General features: G+C 41.9%; 1 protein-coding gene across 8 annotated transcripts in view; it reads right to left on the bottom strand.

Moving 5' to 3' along the window:
• The window catches only part of hspa12a (heat shock protein 12A), a 143,326-nt gene extending 134,012 nt beyond the window's left edge, over positions 1–9,314 (bottom strand). For 4 of the 8 annotated variants that reach the window (XM_061911038.1, XM_061911036.1, XM_061911039.1 and 1 more), the window contains exon 1: positions 9,043–9,312. In XM_061911038.1, the coding sequence (XP_061767022.1) occupies positions 9,043–9,073 (31 nt within the window). In that variant the 5' untranslated portion in view covers positions 9,074–9,312. Of the gene's footprint in view, positions 1–9,042 lie in introns of all 8 variants that reach the window. The other 4 variants (XM_061911037.1, XM_061911034.1, XM_061911032.1 and 1 more) reach the window with 2 other exon arrangements.
• Between the last annotated feature and the right edge of the window lie 11,406 nt (positions 9,315–20,720).

Here is a 20,720-nt window from a genome sequence, read left to right on the forward strand (position 1 = left end):
CATGCTCGTCACTCCCGTTGCATGCTGGGTAGTGTAGTCGTTATATTTCCTGGCTCATGAAGAAATAATGTTAACTCAATAAAAAGTTTATTTCTTTTTTTAGCTTTAACTTTGCATATTTTAGCATTGTAACCACATGTGCAAACAACTTTTCTCTTCATAGAATTTTCTTTCAATAACGAAATAAAGTGCAAAAATTTCAAAGCATCACAACAAACAGTTATGTCGAATAGTAGCAGAAGTGCACTTTTTGGAGAACTGTATTATTTTCAGTTTTGTGCCCAGGGGACTGATTTTATTTAACACTATATTATTATTTTTACACCTATAGTGATCACAGAGACAGGTTGTTTTTGTGTTACTGTATATATTTGTTTTTCTGAAAAATCCCACTTACTATACTTTGGGTAACAACAGTCAATATTTATTTATTAATTATTTTTTTTTAGGGGGGTAACAGTCAATATTTATTAGATTGTATTTTTTTCTTATATAATAAACGTGAGCTTTTGTTAAACCAAATATATATATTTTTTTTCCATGTACAACAACGTCTCTGGACTCGATAAGAGAATTGATAAGGAATCGGTTCGATAAGAGGATTCGATAATAGACTCGAACTCGATAATTTATCATCAAACATCATCCCTACAAATATTCGCCCTCGTGGAGCAGAGAGGTAGCAGCACGGCTAACGTTAGCTGTGATGCTAATGGTAATACGAAAGAAAGAAGGTGCGAAATCTGGTAACAAATGAAGAATTCATTCCCAAGAAAAACAGCAGATGGTCTTTCGTCTGGCGGTGTTTTGGCTTCGGGTAGGAATATGTCGAACAGACAACCGTAATTTGTCAAGTGTGGTGCAAAAGCGTTGCTACCAAAAGTAGCAGTACTGCTAATATATAGCATCATTTGAAAAGTCACCTGCTAGAGAATGAAGACTGCTTACTCCGCAGTTCACCATCTCCATTCAGTGCCACACGCCCACACCATCAAAATGCCGAGGCAAACATTTCCAGATCAACACCGTATGAAAAAAATAGTCAACAACAACAAGAGATAATGTCCGCAGTAATCTACCACATGGCGAAGGACGAGTACTATTTCATTTCCTATGATGCAGCTCATTTTTATTTGACACTTATTGAAATATCTTGTGTGTCATCATGCACAAAATTGCACTTATTAGTTTCAAACTATTTTAGTAATGTTCTGTATAAAAAGTGCAATTTAATTTAGTGTTGTTTTGATATGTCATCTTAGTGACATCATGCACAAAAGTGCACTAATAGCTTGTTTTAAAATGTCTCTGACAATCTTGCACTTTCTCTTTTGAAATGACATGAATGTTTCTGCCACTGCTTAATAACTATTTAATAAATACAGTTTTGGTCAATGGACTTAGTTGTGATTTCCCTCTCAGCATGAAAGTTTAAAATGAGCATTTATTAATGCAGTATGAAAAAGAATGTTTTAATGTAGACAGATAGAATCATCATACTGGTATTGCTGAGCGATATGGCCATTTTTTAATATCCCGACATTTTTAGGCCATATCGCGATACACAACTCGATATTTTGCCTTGGCCTTGAATTAACAGACGATACATAAAATCACAGCAGTACTTGGGTCATTTTGTAATTTTGTATGTGTCCGTCTGCGACGTATTGAGGGTAATCCTTCTTAACACCATTTTCACTGATGCTAGTTAGGATATACCATGAGGCTCTCATGTTTTTTGTTCCTGTCTAATGAATTTGCGTGTTGTCACATAAACCGGACGGGAGGCACTAAACGCAGATTTTTTTCTTTATTATTAAAAAAAACAATAACACTTATACAATTTAAAACGGAGGAAGATAAAAATATATTTAAACACTGAAAAATAATATGGCAATTTATTAGGAATTGTATCATTATAAAACATTTATCCTACAAAGAAAGAACAAAAATCCCGTTTCCATATGAGTTGGGAAATTGTGTTAGATGTAAATATAAACGGAATACAATGATTTGCAAAACATTTTCAACCCATATTTAGTTGAATATGCTACAAAGACAACATATTTGATGTTCAAACTGATAAACATTTTTTTTTGCAAATAATCATTAACTTTAGAATTATTTTTTTTTGTCCTGTCCAGCTTCTCAGGCAAATCATATAGTTGATGTAGATGCCCATATCGGCTGTTCAGATTTACTTTACAAAAGAGAAGTGTAGGATACTTCTCTTGTTGCGTTATTTGAATTTTACTTTATTAAATGTATTTATATTATCATTTGGTGCAGCCCGGCCGGAGCAGAAGGGGGATTAGACATAGAGACAAAAACAACAACAGCAAACACAACAATAACAACAACAATAGAACAACACCAGCACATACGATATGTACAAATATGATCGTCAAAGTGATAGCAAGGAAGCAGTTAGCGAAATAAACAATAAAATAGAAATGACAATGAGCATTTTTACACTACAACTGGAGCAATACAAATACCAATAGAAAAAGCGCTATTGATCATGAAAAATACCAATAGTTTACCTCTATTATCAACAATACAGTTGTTCAAATGCAACAATACATATACAAAATGACAACTAGAGAGAAGTAAAACAAAAAGAATTCTGAAAGATGGAGGGGAAGAGAGAGAGGTAACCTATATTAATCTTGTAGATTGTTATAGTAACAATGGGTTAAGCTTTGTCAGTGTGCCATGTGTTACCCAGTTTACCCTAGGGCAAACACGATCACGTTTCATCAAACATATATTATGTGCATGACTGTATGTATGTATATGTACTTGTATATGTACAGAATGTGTATATGAATGTTTGTACAGTAAATGTATGTGTACAGTATGTGTATGTTTGTACCGTGAATGTGCGTGTAGATGAACTTACCTACATACTTGCAGTATGTAGGTATGTACTGTATTTGTGTACGTATGTGGGAGCGTAGGTACCTATGTATGTATGATTGTATGTATGAATAACGGTGTGTGTGTTTGTATGTACAATATATTTGACTCCCAGTGTGCGTGGGAGCCAGAGTACGAACCCAGCCGCCCAGAGAGCCCAACCCAAACAGCAGGAGTGACGCCCAGGGAACCAGGGACCACCGGCCCCACGCAGCCAGGCCGGCCAACGACGGGAACCCCAGAGCCCGGCCCAACGTGCCACCCGGAAGAGCCAGAAGCAGGCTGGGCACGAGAGAAGCGGCGGAGGGCCAGGCCCCAAGCCAGCGAGAGACCCCCCCCCCCACAAGGGCAGAAAGGCTGGACGCCCCGCCCGGGGAAAAACCCAGGGACTCCCCGCAATCGGACGGGAAGACCGCCCCCACTCCACCAGCACCCGGGCCCACACGAGACCACCACCCACCCCCGGAGAGCACGGCGCGGCCCACACCAGGCCACCCCACCCAAGTCGGCCACCACAGGACCACCCACCCCACCCGCAGGGACCCCAACGATAGAGATGGAACAACCAGCAACCGCCCTGTATATAAATAAATAAATAAATATATACAGTATATCCATCCATTTTCTACCGCTTATTCCCTTTTGGGGTCGCGGGGGGCGCTGGCGCCTATATATATATATATATATACACATATATATATATATATATATATATACACATACATACATACATACATACATACACACACACACACACACACACACATATATACATATATAAATATAGATACACATACATACATACACGCTCCATATGAGTTGGGAAATTGTGTTAGATGTAAATATAAACAGAATACAATGATTTGCAAATCATTTTCAACCCATATTCAGTTGAATATGCTACAAAGACAACATATTTGATGTTCAAACTGATAAACATTGTTTTTTTTGGCAAATAATCATTAACTTTAGAATTTGATGCCAGCAACACGTGATAAAGAAGTTGGGAAAGGTGGCAATAAATACTGATAAAGTTGAGGAATGCTCATCAAAAACTTATTTGGAACATCCCACAGGTATGCAGGCTAATTGGGATCAGGTGGGTGCCAAGATCGGGTATGAAAACAGCTTCCCAAAAAATGCTTAGTCTTTCACAAGAAAGGATGGGGCGAGGTACACCCCTTTTTCCACAACTGCGTGGGCAAAAAGTCAAACAGTTGAAGAACAACGTTTCTCAAAGTGCAATTGCAAGAAATTTTGGGTTTTCAACATCTATGGTCCATAATATCATCAAAAGGTTCAGAGAATCTGGAGAAATCACTCCACATAAGCGGCATGGCCAGAAACCGACATTGAATGACCGTGACTTTCGATCCCTCAGAATTGTATCAAAAACCGACATCAATCTCTAAAGGACATCACCACATGGGCTCAGGAACACTTCAGAAAACCACTGTCACTAAATGCAGTTGGTCACTACATCTGTAAGAGCAAGTTAAAGCTCTACTGTGCAAAGCGAAAGCCATTTATCAACAACATCCGGAAACGCCGCCGGCTTCTCTGGGACTGAGATCATCTAAGATGGACTCATGCAATGTGGAAAAGTGTTCTGTGGTCTGACGAGTCCACATTTTAAATTGTTTTTGGAAACTGTGTCCTCCTGAACAAAGAGGAAAAGAACCATCCGGATTGTTATAGGCGCAAAGTTGAAAATCCAGCATCTGTGATGGTATGGGGGTGCATTAGTGCCCAAGGCATGGGTAACTTACACATCTGTGAAGGCACCATTAATGCTGAAATGTACATACAGGTTTTGTAGCAACATATGTTGCCATCCAAGCAACGTTATCATGTACGCCCCTGCTTATTTCAACAAGACAATGCCAAGCCACTTGTTACAACAGCATGGCTTCATAGTAAAAGAGTGCGGGTACTAGACTGGCCTGCCTGTAGTCCAGACCTGTCTCCCATTGAAAACGTGTGGCGCATTATGAAGCCTAAAATACGACAACGGAGAACCCTTTCTTGTGAAAGACTGAGCATTTTTTGGGAAGCTGTTTTTATACCCAATCATGGCACTCACCTGTTCCCAATTAGCCTGCACACCTGTGGGATGTTCCCAATAAGTGTTTGATCAACATTCCTCCACTTTATCAGTATTTATTGACACCTTTCCCAACTTCTTTGTCACGTGTTGCTGGCATCAAATTCTAAAGTTAATGATTATTTGCAAAAATATAAAAATGTTTATCAGTTTGAACATCAAATATGTTGTTTTTGTAGCATATTCAACTGAATACGGGTTGAAAATGATTTGCAAATCATTGTATTCCATTTATATTTACACCTAACACAATTTCTCAAATCATATGGAAACGGGGTTTGTACATACATATATACACATGCATACACACACACACACACATAAATTTACACATACAAATTTATACACACATACATTATACATATACACATACACATATATATACATACAAATATATATACACATACACATACATACATACACACATCAGTGGCCAAGTGGTTAGAGTGTCCGCCCTGAGATCGGTAGGTTGTGAGTTCAAACCCCGGCCGAGTCATACCAAAGACTATAAAAATGGGACCCATTGCCTCCCTGCTTGGCACTCAGCATTAAGGGTTGGAATTGGGGGTTAAATTACCATAAATGATTCCCGGGCACGGCACGGCTGTTGCCCACTGCTCCCCTCACTTCGCAGGGGGTGATCAAGGGGGTGGGTCAAATGCAGAGGACAAATTTCACACCTAGTGTGTGTGTGACAATCATTGGTACTTTAACTTAACTTATATACATACATACATATACACATACATATATACACGTACCTTCACATACATATACACACACACAAAAAAAGAATTAAAAGAAGATCACAGACATGCTGACACACAAGATCACTACCCCAGCAGCTGGCTGACTCTCAGCAACTCGGAATACCCTGCAGCACCAAGCTACCACGATGGATGCAGGAACTAGACCCAGCAGGCCCCAACCAAGACGGGCACCCAGAAGGGATGGACGGTGGGACCCAGGAGCTCCAGATATGCAGCCCGGATGCAATAGCCTGAGGCGCCAACACCCGATTGACCAGCAGGCCCAGAGCGTATCCCCAAAAATATACATACGCATATATATACATAAACATATACATATACTAACTTTAGAATTTGAAGCCAGCAACACGTGACAAAGAAGTTGGGAAAGGTGGCAATAATTACTGATGAAATTGAGGAATGCTCATTAAACACTTATTTGTAAAATTCCACAAGTGTGCAGGCTAATTGGGAACAGGTGGGTGCCATGATTGGGTATAAAAAATGCTCAGTCTTTCACAAGAAAGGATGGGGCGAGGTACACTCCTTTGTCTGCATGAGCATATAGTCAAACAGTTTAAGAACAACATTTAAGTGCAATTGCAAGAAATTTTGGGATTTCAACATCTACAGTCCATAATATCATCAAAAGGTTCAGGGAATCTGGAGAAATCACACCGGAAACCAACATTGAATGACCGTGACCTTCGATCCCTTGGAAAGCACTGTATCAAAAAACGACATCAATCTCTAAAGGATATAACCACGTGGGCTCTGGAAAACTTCAGAAAACTACTGTCACTAAATACGGTTTGTCGCTACATTTGTAAGTGCAAGTAAAAGCTCTACTATGCAAAGCTATAGCCATTTATCAACAACATCCAGAAACGCCGCCGGCTTCTCTGGGCCCGAGATCATCTAAGATGGACTGATGCAAAGTGGAAAAGTGTTCTGTGGTCTGACGAGTCCACATTTCAAATTGTTTTTGGAAATATTCGACATCGTGTAATCCGGACCAAAGGGGAAACGAACCATCCAGACTGTTACCGACGCAAAGTTCAAAAGCCAGCATCTGTGATGGTATGGGGGTGCATTGGTGCCTAAGGCATGGGTAACTTACACATCTGTGAAGGCACCATTAATGCTGAAAGGTACATACAGGTTTTGGAACAACATATGCTGCCATCTGAGCGCCGTCTTTTTCATGGACGCCCCTGCTTATTTCAGCAAACCAATGCCAAGCCACATTCAGCATGTGTTACAACAGCGTGGCTTTGTAAAAAAAAAGAGGGCGGGTACTTTCCCGGCCCGCCTGCAGTCCAGACCTGTCTCCCATCAAAAATGTGTGGCGCATTATGAAGCGTAAAATACAACAGCAGAGACCCAGGACTGTTGAACGACTGAAGCTCTACATAAAACAAGAATGGGAAAGAATTCCACTTTCAAAGCTTCAACAATTACTTTTCTCAGTTCCCAAACGTTTTTTGACTGTTGTTAAAAGAAAAGGTGATGTAACACAGTGGTGAACATGCCTTTTCCCAACTGCTTTGGCACGTGTTACAGCCATGAAATTCTAAGTTAATTATTGTTTCCAAAAAAAAAAAAAAAGTTTATGAGTTTGAACATCAAATATCTTGTCTTTGTAGTGCAGTCAATTGAATATGGGTTGAAAAAGATTTGCAAATCATTGTATTCCGTTTATATTTACATCTAACACAATTTCCCAACTCATTTGGAAACAGGGTTTGTATATTGTGTGGCTATTTGTTTATTGTATTTAATTTTGTTTAAATAACCCCTGGTTATAAGTGTGCATGGGTCCTTTCTTGACTACATTCAACAATACAGTGATAATAATGAAACAGTATAGTTTTCTGAAATGTTCTTACTGTTACATCCATAGTATGTATGTACAAAGGGGTGAGTTGGCACAATATTTATTACACGAAAACCACTACTCTGCACCAAAATCCTCCAAGTATTCCTCATTGGATATTACTGTGCGCAGTGCAGTGGAACAAAGCATTCCCATTTGGAAAAATAGTCCAAAATGTCTAGGTAAGGTAAAGAAGTATAAATCCATAATAAAAAGTCCACAGATAGTAAGAGGTTATCAAATATCACTACATTAAAACTGTTCCTATTCATGAATGTGTTCCAAAACATACAAGACAGCTTTGGTAGAAGTACTGTGGCCCACCCAATGCAGGCAGGCCCTGTAGAGGACATGACGACAGGAAAAGATGATGACTGCATGTGAACAAAATGACATGAGGACTGTAGACATCAAAACATTTGGGCATTTGACTTGAATGCATAAGGACGCGCAGATACAGTATGATGACATTCAGATATGAGGTCATCCAGACATGAGGATGTGAGGACAAATTGACGCCATCCATCCATCCATTTTCTACCGCTTATTCCCTTTGGGGTGGCGGGGGGCGCTGGTGCCTATCTCATCTACAATCGGACGGAAGGCGGAGTACACCCTGGACAAGTCTCCACCTCATCGCAGGACAAATTGACACAAGGACACGAATATGAAAATAAGAGGACATGAAAATATAAGGACATAGGAAACAAAGACATGAAAACATGAGGACAAGATGTTATGAGGGCATGATGACATGATTTGAGGATATAAAGACTAGATGACATGAGATGACTTGAGGATATAAAGACTAGATGACATGAGAATACTGTGATGAGGTGGCGACTTGTCCAGGGTGTACCCCGCCTTCTGCCCAATTGTAGCTGAGATAGGAACCGGCGCCCCCCGCGAACCCTAAAGGTAACAAGCGGTAGAAAATGGATGGATGGACATGAGAATAATAATAAACAATAATATGAAATGATGAAGGTATGAGCACATGAACACATGGTGACATTAAGACATGATGATATGGGGCCATGAGGACATGAATATATAAGGACATGGTGGGCACATGAGGATATAAAGACTTGAGGACAATAGGACTTTGGGACATGAAAACATAAGGATATAAAGATGTGAGGATATAAAAACAAGCTGTAGATTTTTGCTGGGCTAAAGAAATTGTCTAGTTGAAAAGTCCACAAAAAGCACGAAGAAGGTTAAAGTTTGATGTCGCCATGTTTTTTCTGCAGTGATGCTTGGCGGGTTCGGACACTGCGGTATTGTAGAAAAAGACTTCCTGAGCTTTGAACCAGCACAATATTGACCACATTTAACTCTTTCAACGTCACAGCAAAGCAGCAATGAAAGATGCGATTTGAAAAAAATGTTACCTGTCAGTATCTTCTCTTCTTGCGACGTCATCAAACCTCCTCGCTGATGCACTAACACCCAGCAAAGATCCTCTTCCAACGGAACCACAACAAGCAGCACCGCCTCTAACCGGACTTTTACTGCCTTACTTCCCTTTGCACCACAAAGCACATGGGCGAGCGTCGTGCTGAGAGGGGGTCCTGAAATTCACCTCTTGTTGGGGGGTTATAAAATACACGTCATGATAAGGCGCGGATTAAAACGGCAGGCAGGATGTTGCAGCGCTCACAGCCCCGCCCATCACGTTCACACCGTCCTGACTAAGAATCCATCATTTTCCCTGGCCGCGGGTGATACTGCACATCTCAGTATCGATACCAAACCAAATAACTAAAATAGCAGTATTGCCGATGCCGATACTACAAGCGCTAACGTCCAAATATACATAAACACTTCTAAACAAACAGAAAAATGCTACAAAATTTAGGAGAAATTACTGCAAATGCCCAAAACACACACTGGCCTCTTAAAACAAAACAAAAGGCATTAAAGAAAACCCCAAAATTAAAATAACAAAACAAAGTTACCCTTGCTAATGGCTGCCGCCTGTCACCTAAATTCAACTGGGATACACTCCAGCTCAACTCAAATCTCGGTGTCTTTGAGCAAGACATCGACACCCTAACTGCTCCCAACGGGTCATGGTTAGCGTCTTGCATGGCAGCTTCTGCCATAAGTATTCCACAATTTATTTTTTCTTCATTCTATTCTATTCTTAGTCAGACTACCAGGAATTAATGCATGTTACCAGGAGGCTAGCCAAGTTAATATGAAGTCGCTTAGCAGGGATATCAAGAAGTTAGCCAGGTTACCAGGAAGTTATCCATGCTATTAGGAAGTTAGCCAGGCTGCCAAGATGTTAGCCAGGTTACCAAGAAATTAGCCTAGCCATCAGAAAGTTAGCTAGGCAGCCAATAAGTTACCCGGTTTACCAGGAAGTTAGGCAGAAGTTAGCCATGTTACCAAGATGTTAAACATGCTACCAGGAAATTAGCCAGGATATCAGAAAGCTAGCAAGGAAATTAAGTAGGCTGTCAAGAATTTATCTAGGCTAGCAAGAAGTTAGCCAGGTTACTAGGCGTTCCTGAGGGATATCATCATATTCAAAGATAGGACCTTTATGCCCAGAAGAAAGTTGGTACGTTTTGTACAAGGTACATTTTATGTATGCTTTTGTTAAACACATGACTGTAAAAGTGGGTTGTTGTATGATGCTGTAAACTATTCCTTTTTAATGGGAGCCTGGCTATATTTCTGCTCCTGGTTTTGGATAATTTGTGTGTTCAGAGCATTTCGACATTTATGTGTGTATTATACTTATACCAATACTTTTTACATGGTATTTTTAAAGATCTGTGAATAATTTGATGCATTTTGCCTATACATAATTACTGATGATAGCGATATAAGACTATGTAACATCATCAACAAAATTATAAAATTATTCATTTTAGATACATACACTTATTTGAAGAAAAATAAAGTAAATTGTGCAAAATAAGTAGAACCTACTATTAAGTACTCCTTTGTATAATAACATATTCCCTGACTTTTAAAATTGTTTAACAATTTAAATACAACACTATTACCTAAAGATTGATTACTGTATCTGTGAACGTCGAGCCAATACTGATACCAGGTGTGGTATCGACATCATGGATATTTGTATCAACATGCCCACCCCTCTTGCTGGCTGATCATCTGCTGCAGCTCAGTTTTGCAGGACGTCCTGCATGATGCAGCACTTTCATCCACACATGCACCCTAAAGTAGAGAATGAATCATAGCACATTCACGTGCCCTGCATCAAGTAAGCAAGTATATGTATTAATTACCCAGGACCTATTTCATCACACATGTTGTAATAGTGTACCAATTGTGTCTTTTTCTGCTGAAAAGATAAATGAAGGGTGTGGCATCGCTATGACATTCTATACATTTTATTTCATAGGAATCTATATCACTTGTTTTTAAATCTCCTATACAGTTTTGTAGTTGAACTCATCAAGTCCTTACGTACATCACTCACTGATATTATTCACTTCCTATGTTCAACATGTAGGAGAGTGGCATGCTAACAGGCACACTAGTAGTGCCTCTAAATATTGTTGTAATTTTCCATGCCTACCAAACAAACATGCCTGATACAAAACACTCAAAATTAAGAATCTATTTTTAAAAATGCACTAACTCATTGCTAATTTACTTTGGCTATGCCCTATACATGTTACTATTTAGTAGGGCTGTGAATCTTTGGGTGTCCCACAATTCGATTCAATATCGATTCTTGGGGTCACAATTCGATAATATATCGGGGTTTTTTTTCGATTCGATTCAAAAACAATATTTTTCCGATTCAAAACGATTCTGTATTCATTCAATACATAGGATTTCAGCAGGATCTACCACAGTCTGCTGACATGCAATCAGAGTAGTAGATATTTTTTTTTTATAAAAGCTTTTATAATTGTAAAGGACAATGTTTTATCACCTGATTGCAATATTGTAAATTTGTTTGAACTATTAAACGAACCAAAAATATGACTTATTTTATCTTTGTGAAAACATTGGACACAGTGTGTTGTCAAGCTTATGAGATGCGATGCAAGTGTAAGCCACTGTGACACTATTGTCCTTTTTTTAAAATATTTTTATAAATGTCTAATGATAATGTCAATGAGGGATTTTTAATCACTGCTATGCTGAAATTATAACTATTATTGATACTGTTGTTGATAATATTAATTTTTGTTTCACTACTTTTGGTTTGTTCTGTGTCGTGTTTGTGTCTTCTCAATTGCTCTGTTTATTGCAGTTCTGAGTGTTGCTGGGTCAGGTTTGGTTTTGGAATTGGATTGCATTGTTATGGTTTTGCTTTGTAGTGGTTTGTTGGATAAAAAAATAAATAAAATAAAAAATCGATTTTTTTAAAAGATGAGAATCGATTCTGAATTGCACAACATATTCGATTCGATTTCGTATTCAAATAAATTTTTTCCCACACCCCTACTAATTAACATTAGTGATATTTAACAGCTCTACATTTTTTAATGAAAACAAATGTACAACTAAGATGTACGTTACAATCATGAAGATGGTGCACATTAAGTACAATACTGTCACTTCCGGTTGAGCATGGATGGTGCAGGGCGTGCTTAGCGGGGGCTCTGTGGAAATGTGACTTTTTTTATGTTTTATTGGCACTTGAATATATACATATATATATATATATATATATATATATATATATATATATATATATATATATATATATATATGTGTGTCTTGATTGGATTATCCAGAGAATAGTGCTCGATACCGTGGTAGAGCGCAATATGTAGGTGTGGGAAAAATCACAAGACTACTTCATCTCTACAGAACTGTTTTATGAGGGGTTCCCTCAATTATCAGGAGATTTTAATGGAAGCATTCACATACAATGGTTTGTATAGGGCACAGAGTGGGTGGGTACAGGCAGGCGTAGGGTGTGGTGATTGGCTCATGTGTTACCTAGGAAGTGTTTCCGTCTGTGGCGGCATGTTGAAATGATTTCACTGCGCTTGTTGAGGGATGAACAAGCGCAGTAGTCTTGTGATTTTTCCCACACCTATATATATATATATATATATATATATATATATATATATATATATATATATATATATATATATATATATATATATATATATATGTGTGTATATATATATATATATATATATATATGTGTATATATATATATATATATATATATATATATAAATATATATATATATATATATATATATGTATATATATATATATATATATATATGTATATATATATATGTATATATATATATGTGTATATATATATGTGTGTGTGTGTGTGTGTGTGTGTGTGTGTGCCTCACAATAAGAAGGTCCTCGGTTCGATCCCTGGGCTCGGGTATTTCTGTGTGAAGTTTGCATGTCCTTTTTGTGAATTCTTGGGTTCCCTCCGGTTACTCCTCCTACTTCCAAAGATATGCATCAGCTGGTGATTTTTTTTGTCATTGTGCATGATTGTCCATCCATCCATCCATTTTCTACCGTTTATTCCCTTTGGGGTCGCGGGGGGCGCTGGTGCCTATCTCAGCTACAGTCGGGCGGGAGGCGGTGTTCACCCTGGACAAGTTGCCCCCTCATCACCGGGCCAACACAGATAGATAGACAACATTCACACTCACATTCACACACTACGGCCAATTTAGTGTTGCCAATCAACCTCCACACTCACATTCACACACTAGGGTCAATTTAGTGTTGCCAATGAACCTATCCCCAGGTGCATGTCTTAGGAAGTGGGGGGAGGCCGGAGTACCCAGAGGGAACCCTCGCATTCACGGGGAGTACAGTGCATGATTGTTATTTTCCCAATTTTTGTTGCTTTTTTAATGTAATTAGGGCCAATGACAAACGAGTAACAGGCTGCAGATGACCCCTGTGCCACTTTGAGGAACTTCACTAACTGTTCTAGTGCAGTTAGTCAAGTGTGACTCAAACAGAAATCTATGTTCCTAGACAAGTTGATAGCACCTTCCCGGTTAGGGTGAAGGTTGTTTTTCACCAGCAAGCCAGGTTTGCCCCAGAAAGAGGGCCAATTATCAATATACGTTAGTCCCTGTTGTCTACAGAAACTCGCCAGCCACTTATTAAGAGAGACTAATCTGCTATATCTCTCATCATTTCCTCTCGCGCTGTGCGGCTGCGACTGGCGAAGCTTGGCGTGGTGCAACTGCGACTGGCGGCACTAGAGCTGGGCGTGGTGGCGGCACTGGTGCTGGACTTGGTGCTAGCCTTGGACTTAGACTTGGTGCTGGACTTGGACTTGGTGTTGGACTAGGTGCTGGACTTGGACTTTGGTGCTAGCCTTGGACTTGGACTTGGTGCAGGTGGCCTAACTTGGGGTTGCGGCTTGGCAGGCCGAAAGACTGGTGGTGGTGGCCGTGCCGGAGGTTGCGGCTTGGCGGGCCGAAAGGCTGGTGGTGGTGGCCGGGCCGGGCCGCAGGTTGCTGCCTGGTCGGGTGCAGCTGAATCACCCGACTATAACAGCTCCCGGCCCTAGCCCCCTCCTTAAGGGACGGATCCAAGACGTCCCCAAAGAGGGGCACAGACGACAGGGATGGGTGGGAGGGAGCTTGAAAGGAGTCAAAACATCTCCCCCATTCGGCCATCGTTGCCAGCATTCCTTCAAGCCTTGCCGTTATAGATATCTCCGCAGGGTTCGTATTTGGCTGGAGTATTCTGTCACGAAGTGGCTGTGACGAACCCCAAGATGCAGAGATGACAGGCTTGGAAAATGAGATCATTGTTTAATGTTCAAAAAATAAGGCAAGGAAAACACCAACTAGAAACCAGGAAACAGCAAACGGGGACAGGAGTCGGGATCCAGGGAATAACTCTCAGCTTCCAAAAAAAAGGCAGTCCACAGCACACAGCAAACAACAAACAATACTCCAGCATTCACAGGAGGACAAGGCCGGTTTAAATAATGCCTCTGATTAGTTCTCAGTCAGCAGATGAGCGGGTGAAGACTAATTAGAAGCAGGTGGAATTAATACCATGGTAACCAAAACAATCAAGGGTGCACAAAAAACAGGACCCGGAGGTGTCTTAGATTGAAAATAAAAAACATAATCCAGACCACAGATCATAACAATAGTACTACAAGTGACCGACATATCTTTACATCACTTAGAAATAAAGTTGGGGGGTCTGGGGGGACTGGCCACTGTTGGGCGGGGGCCAGCCCATGCCCCTTTGGCTTGGGGTCTCTTTTGGGTCTCTTTGGGCTTCTTCTTTTCCACTAGGGCAGGGGTCGTCAACCTTTACTCCATAGATCACAGCTGCCTTTTTGACAGCTGCAGGAGGACGTCTCATAATCCACTGAAGTCTTCGGTAAGAGCCAACTTAAAATCACAATTTTCCCATCCAAAAACTTGCTGGTTGACGTAGAAAACATGTTTGCTTGACCGCTCTGTGTTGAAGTTTCCCAACAAACAAAGAAACACCGGCCGTGTATCGGTTGCTAAAGGCAGCTGCAATCCACCGCTGTCCACCAACAGCACTCTTATTTGACGTCTCCATTATTAATTGAAATAAATTGCAAAAGATTCAGCAACACAGACGTCCAAATTACTGTGTAGTTATGCGATGAAAAGAGATGACTTTTAGCCGTGTGTGGTGCTGGGATAATATGTCCCCTCCACCCCGGGACGTCACGCGCACGCGTCATCATTCCGCGACATTTTCAACAAAAAAACTCTGCGGGAAATTTAAAATTGTAATTATAGTAAACTAAACCGGCCTTATTGGCATGTGTTGCAATGTTAATATTTCATCATTGATATATAAACTATCAGACTGCGTGGTCGGTAGTAGTGGGTTTCAGTAGGCCTTTAAGTCCTCGTAGTAATGAAAAAACAAAACGGCAAACTTAAATTATCCACTGGCAGAGAACCAAAAATGCCGTCCTCTCTCTCTGTGCTGTCATCCTTTTACTGGCGCCGTGCAGTCAGCTGCCAACCTTAATAATAAAATGTCTATTTCATTGAACAATTCAAAAATGTGGATATATGCAAAATTATAGGAAAAAAAAACCTTTATTATACTTGGTCAGTGTGATTTCTACTCCTGAACCACAGCGCACTGCATCTCCACATCAGAGCTGTATGACGTCACCTTTATCTTCACACAGGATTGTAAACTCATCTGTGAGGCGTGTGCGATGTTTGTTTTTAATAAAGTTCATGTTAGAGAACACCTGCTCACATACATATGTGGATCCAAAGATCGACATGACTCCAAGTGCATACTTTTTCATGTTCACATAAAAGTCGGGGATAGCGTTCCAAGTTTCGAACACAAGTTTTTCTGGTTTGGGGAGGTTTTCAATATCACACCATTTGTTGTGTCATGCACACACTCTGTGCTTCCACTGCAAACACCAGAGACTCCCACACACTCATCAAGCGGACCACGCTGATCTCGCTCATTGCCTATTTCCTTGCGCTCCTTGTGTTTTCCCTGATCCCTGTTTCTCCTGCTCTTCCCACAGTGTCGTGTTACCACCGCTGTTTCCCTTCTTGACCCATTTTTCCTTCCCGGATCCTCGACCTTGTTTATGGACTTTGGACCTGCTCTCCTGCCTCTGACCCCGCTTGGACTTTGGACTCTCTCTTGCATATCCCCTTACGAATCTGTCAACAATCCAAAATGTCCTTCAAGAACACCAGGCCTGTTTTTCCAACCTCGGAGAACAAATTGGACGTTGCTTTCGCCAGCATGTTTCAGGACTGGACAACCTCAGCATTGGTCAGGTGACACCACCGGAGGAGCTCCGTCTCTCCGGCAACCTAAGATAGCCATCCCTAAAAATTTTGAAGGATGTTTCGAACAGTGTCGTGGCTTCTTGGTCCAAAGTGAGTTCTCGATATGCTAACGACGGTGCTACGATTGCATTAATCTTTTCCCTACTTTCGAGGCCTGCATTGAAATGGGCCACATCAGCCCTTAGTAAGAATTCAGGACTTAATATAAACTAGGCTTCTTTCCGAAAATAATTCTTGGCTGTATTTGATCATCCTGCTGAGGGCGGAGACGCCGCTTCCCAACTCCATTCCATGCGGCAGGGCTCCCGGTCTGTAGCTACCTACACTTTGGAGTTCAGAACCCTGGCGGCAGAGAGTGGATTGGACGACAAGGCACTCCAGAACGCTTATCATAGAGGTCTTAATGACACTATTAGGGACGGCCTGTTGCGGGACAGACCTTCTGACTGTCAAGACCTCATCCAGTTAGCTCTCCTTTTTGACCAACGACTCATTGAACGTGAGGCGGAGAGGGAGAGCGATTACGGCAGCGCAGCTTCTGCAGGAGTCACTGTATGGACCAATCGCCAATTCACCAAAGGTTCTGGTAACGTAAAGCCAGATGTCACCATATATCATGAACCCATGCAAATTGGCAGGTCTCAACTATCTTTGGAAGAGAGAGAAAGGAGAGTCCAACTTTGACTATGTCTATACTGTGGCCGGGCGGACTATCAGATACGGAATTGCGCTTTTCAACCAAAAGGATCGGACTCACCAGTCGAAGAGATCCTGGAGAGCCATTCAACTGTCCCCATGACCCCCTCCAGGAGGAACCCCAGTATTCCCCGCTAGCCTAGCTTGGGAAGCTAGGACATTGTTCATTGACGCATACCTGGACTCAGGAGCCGCCGAGAGTTTCATGGACTTGAGGTACGCCCGAGAGAAGTATGTTCCTTTGGTACCTTTAAAGTATTTTGTCTCAACCCATGCCTTAGATGCCCACCCTTTGGGTTCCATCAAATATCGCACAAAACCATTATCTCTTACCATTTCTGGCAGCCATACAGAAGTCATCAGTTTCTGGGTTTTGGACGCTCCTGTAGCCCCCCTGGTCCTAGGTTGATCTTGGCTAGTTCAACATGATCCCCACATCTCATGGACAACTGGTAAGATCCTGGCTTGGAGTAATCACTTCCATGCTCAGTGCCTTAAGTCTGCAGTAGTACCATCAAAAGGCCCTAAACCAGCATCAACCCCGTTGGACCTCTTCTGTGTTCCCAAGATTTACCACGATCTTGCCGCTGTATTTAGTAAGGAACAAGCTTTGTCTCTTCCACCTCACAGACCATATGACTGTACTATCGATCTCATTCCCAATGCAGTCGAAAATCTGTCTCTTCCGGAAAAACAAGCTATGAAGGATTACATCTCCGAGTCCCTTGCTTCAGGAATCATCAGACCATTTAAATTACCTGTAGCTGCTGGGTTCTTCTTTGTGAGCAAAAAGGATGGTTCACTTCGCCCATGCATTGACTACTGACAACTGAACAGTATCACTATCAAGAGCAGGTATCCTCTACCTCTGCGTAGTTCATCCTTTGAACCTCTCACACCTGCCACCATTTCCGCCAAGTTAGATCTTCGCACTGCATACCATCTGGTCCGCATCAGGGAGGGAGACGAATGGAAAACAGCGTTTAACACTCCTCTGGGTCACTTTGAGTATAGAGTCATGCCTTTTGGACTTACCAATGCTCCTGCTTTTTTTCAGGCCCTGGTCGATGTCATACTTAGGGATATGATTGATAGATTTGTGGTGGTTTACCTGGATGACATACACATTTTCTCCAAGAAACTTCAGGAACACCAGCACCACTGTCCTTCAACGACTTCTGGAGAACCGTTTATTCGTCAAAGCTGAAAAATGTGACTTTCAGTCATCCTCTGTTGATTTTCTCGGATTTGTCATTGAAGAGGGACATATCAAGGTTGATCCCAAGAAGGTGAAGGCGGTGGTGGAATGGCCACAACCCTCTAATCGTACGGAAATACGTCGATTTCTGAGATTTGCGGGATTCTACAGACTTTTCATTAAGGACTTTAGTAAGCTGGGTGCGCCCCTTCACGCACTTACATCTACCAGTATCCCTTTTCAGTGGAACCGTGAAGCAGGCATGGCATGTTGGTCCCTAAAGAGAAGCTATGTCTCGGCACCCATCCTGGTGTCCCCGGATCAAGACTGCCCCTTCATTGTCGAGGTAGACGCATCCGATACAGAAGTCGGTGCAGTTCTTTCCCAACACTCCAAGCTACACAACAAAATCCATCCTTGCGCATTTTTTTCTAGACGTTTAGCCTCTGCTGAGTGTAATTATGATGCTGGAAATTGGGAGTTACTTGCTGTCTATGAGGCATTAAAGGAATGGAGACATTGGTTGGAGGGCTCTAAACACCAGTTTTAGGTGCTCACTGATCACCGTAACCTTCTCCATATCAGATCAGCCAAAAGACTTAATGATAGACAGGACCAATGGTCCCAGTTTTTTGGTCGCTTCTACTATATTCTATTATTCAGACCTGGATCCCGCAATACCAAGGCTGATGCGCTCTCTCAACAGTTCTCGAAAGAGACCACCGACAAGGCCCCAGAAGAGACTATTCTTCCTCCCTCCAGGATTATTGGCATAGTCACTTGGAAAGTGGAGGATCTTGTCCAAGACTCCATTAAGAAGAATCCGGGACCAGGTGGCGGACCTTCCAACAAACTTTTCGTTCACAAGAATCTACGTCCTCAAGTCATGGAGTGGGGACATTCCAGTGTGTTTCCATGTCATCTTGGATTTCAACGTACTTTGTCATTCATCCGCCGACGATTCTGGTGGCCGTCCATGGCCCAAAATACCCGTGAGTTCATCGCCGCATGCAATACTTGTGCACGGAATAAACCGTCCCACAGGCCACCGGCAGGCCTGCTATGTCCTCTCCCAATCCCCAGTCGTCCATGGTCCCACATTTCTTTAGACTTTGTTACTGGCTTTCCTTCTTCTCAAGGTAATAGCGTCATACTCACAATTGTTGACCGATTCTCCAAAGCTGCGCATTTTGTTCCACTTCCCAAACTCCCTTTATCCTCTGAAACTGCTGACCTCCTTACTAATCATATTGTTAGAATACACGGCATTCCGGTTGACATTGTTTCCGACCGTGGCCCTCAGTTCACTTCAAGGGTGTGGCAGACTTTCTGCAAAGGTATTGGGGCCACGGTCAGTCTTACTTCTGGCCATCATCCACAGAGCAATGGTCAGGCAGAAAGAGCTAACCAGAGTGTGGAGACCATGTTGCATTGCATTTCCGCTCGACAACCCTCTTCTTGGAGCAAGTTTCTTCCTTGGGTCCAGTTTGCCTACAACTCCATGAAGAGTTCAGCAACTGGGTTATCTCCATTTGAATGTTCCCTTGGATACCAACCTCCCATGTTTCCCCAACAGGAGTTAGAAGCATCCACATCTTCATCTCGGAAACACATCAAAAAGTGCCAGCAGATATGGAAAACTGCTCGTGCAGCTCTACTAAAATCATCTGAAAAGATGTGCAACAGTGTCAACCAGCTACGCATTGCAGCCCCTGTTTACTCTTCGGGACAACAAGTACTTCTTCGCACTATGGACCTGCATCTTGAGGTACCATCACGTAAACTCGCACCCCGTTTTGTAAGACCCTTCACCATAGAGACGATTATCACCCCCGTTGCAGTCAAATTATCTTTACCATCATCTATTAAATGACACCCGTAGTCCATGTCTCCCAGATAAAGCCAGTTGCTAGTTCGCCATTGTCATCCCCAGAACCTATTCCGCCTCCTCCTAGAGTTTTGGACAATGGTGATTCAGTATGGACTGTAAAAGAGATACTAGGGGTCCGTCGTCAAGGGAGGGGGTTAGTTTATTTGGTAGATTGGGAAGTATATGGACCTGAGGATAGATCTTGGGTTCCTGCCTCGTATCTTGGTGACCCCAATCTTCTCAAGGAGTTCTATCGGGTCAACCCTGGAGCTCTTCGGCGCTCGTCGGGGGCCTCGCATAAGGGGGGGGGGGCACTGTTGTGTCACGCACACACTCTGCGCTTCCTGCAGCTGCAAGAGCATGCAGAAGATCCACTGCAAACACCAGAGACTCCCACACTCTCATCAAGTGAACCACGCCCACTCTCCGCCGCAGCCGACGGCAGGCCACACCTGATGCTAATGAAGGAGAGCAGTATAAAGATGGCCGACGCTGACCCCTCGATGTCAGAACGTAAACTCCCCA

Source organism: Nerophis ophidion, linkage group LG09, assembly GCF_033978795.1.
Source record: "Nerophis ophidion isolate RoL-2023_Sa linkage group LG09, RoL_Noph_v1.0, whole genome shotgun sequence".
Classification (NCBI taxonomy): Eukaryota; Metazoa; Chordata; class Actinopteri; order Syngnathiformes; family Syngnathidae; genus Nerophis; species Nerophis ophidion.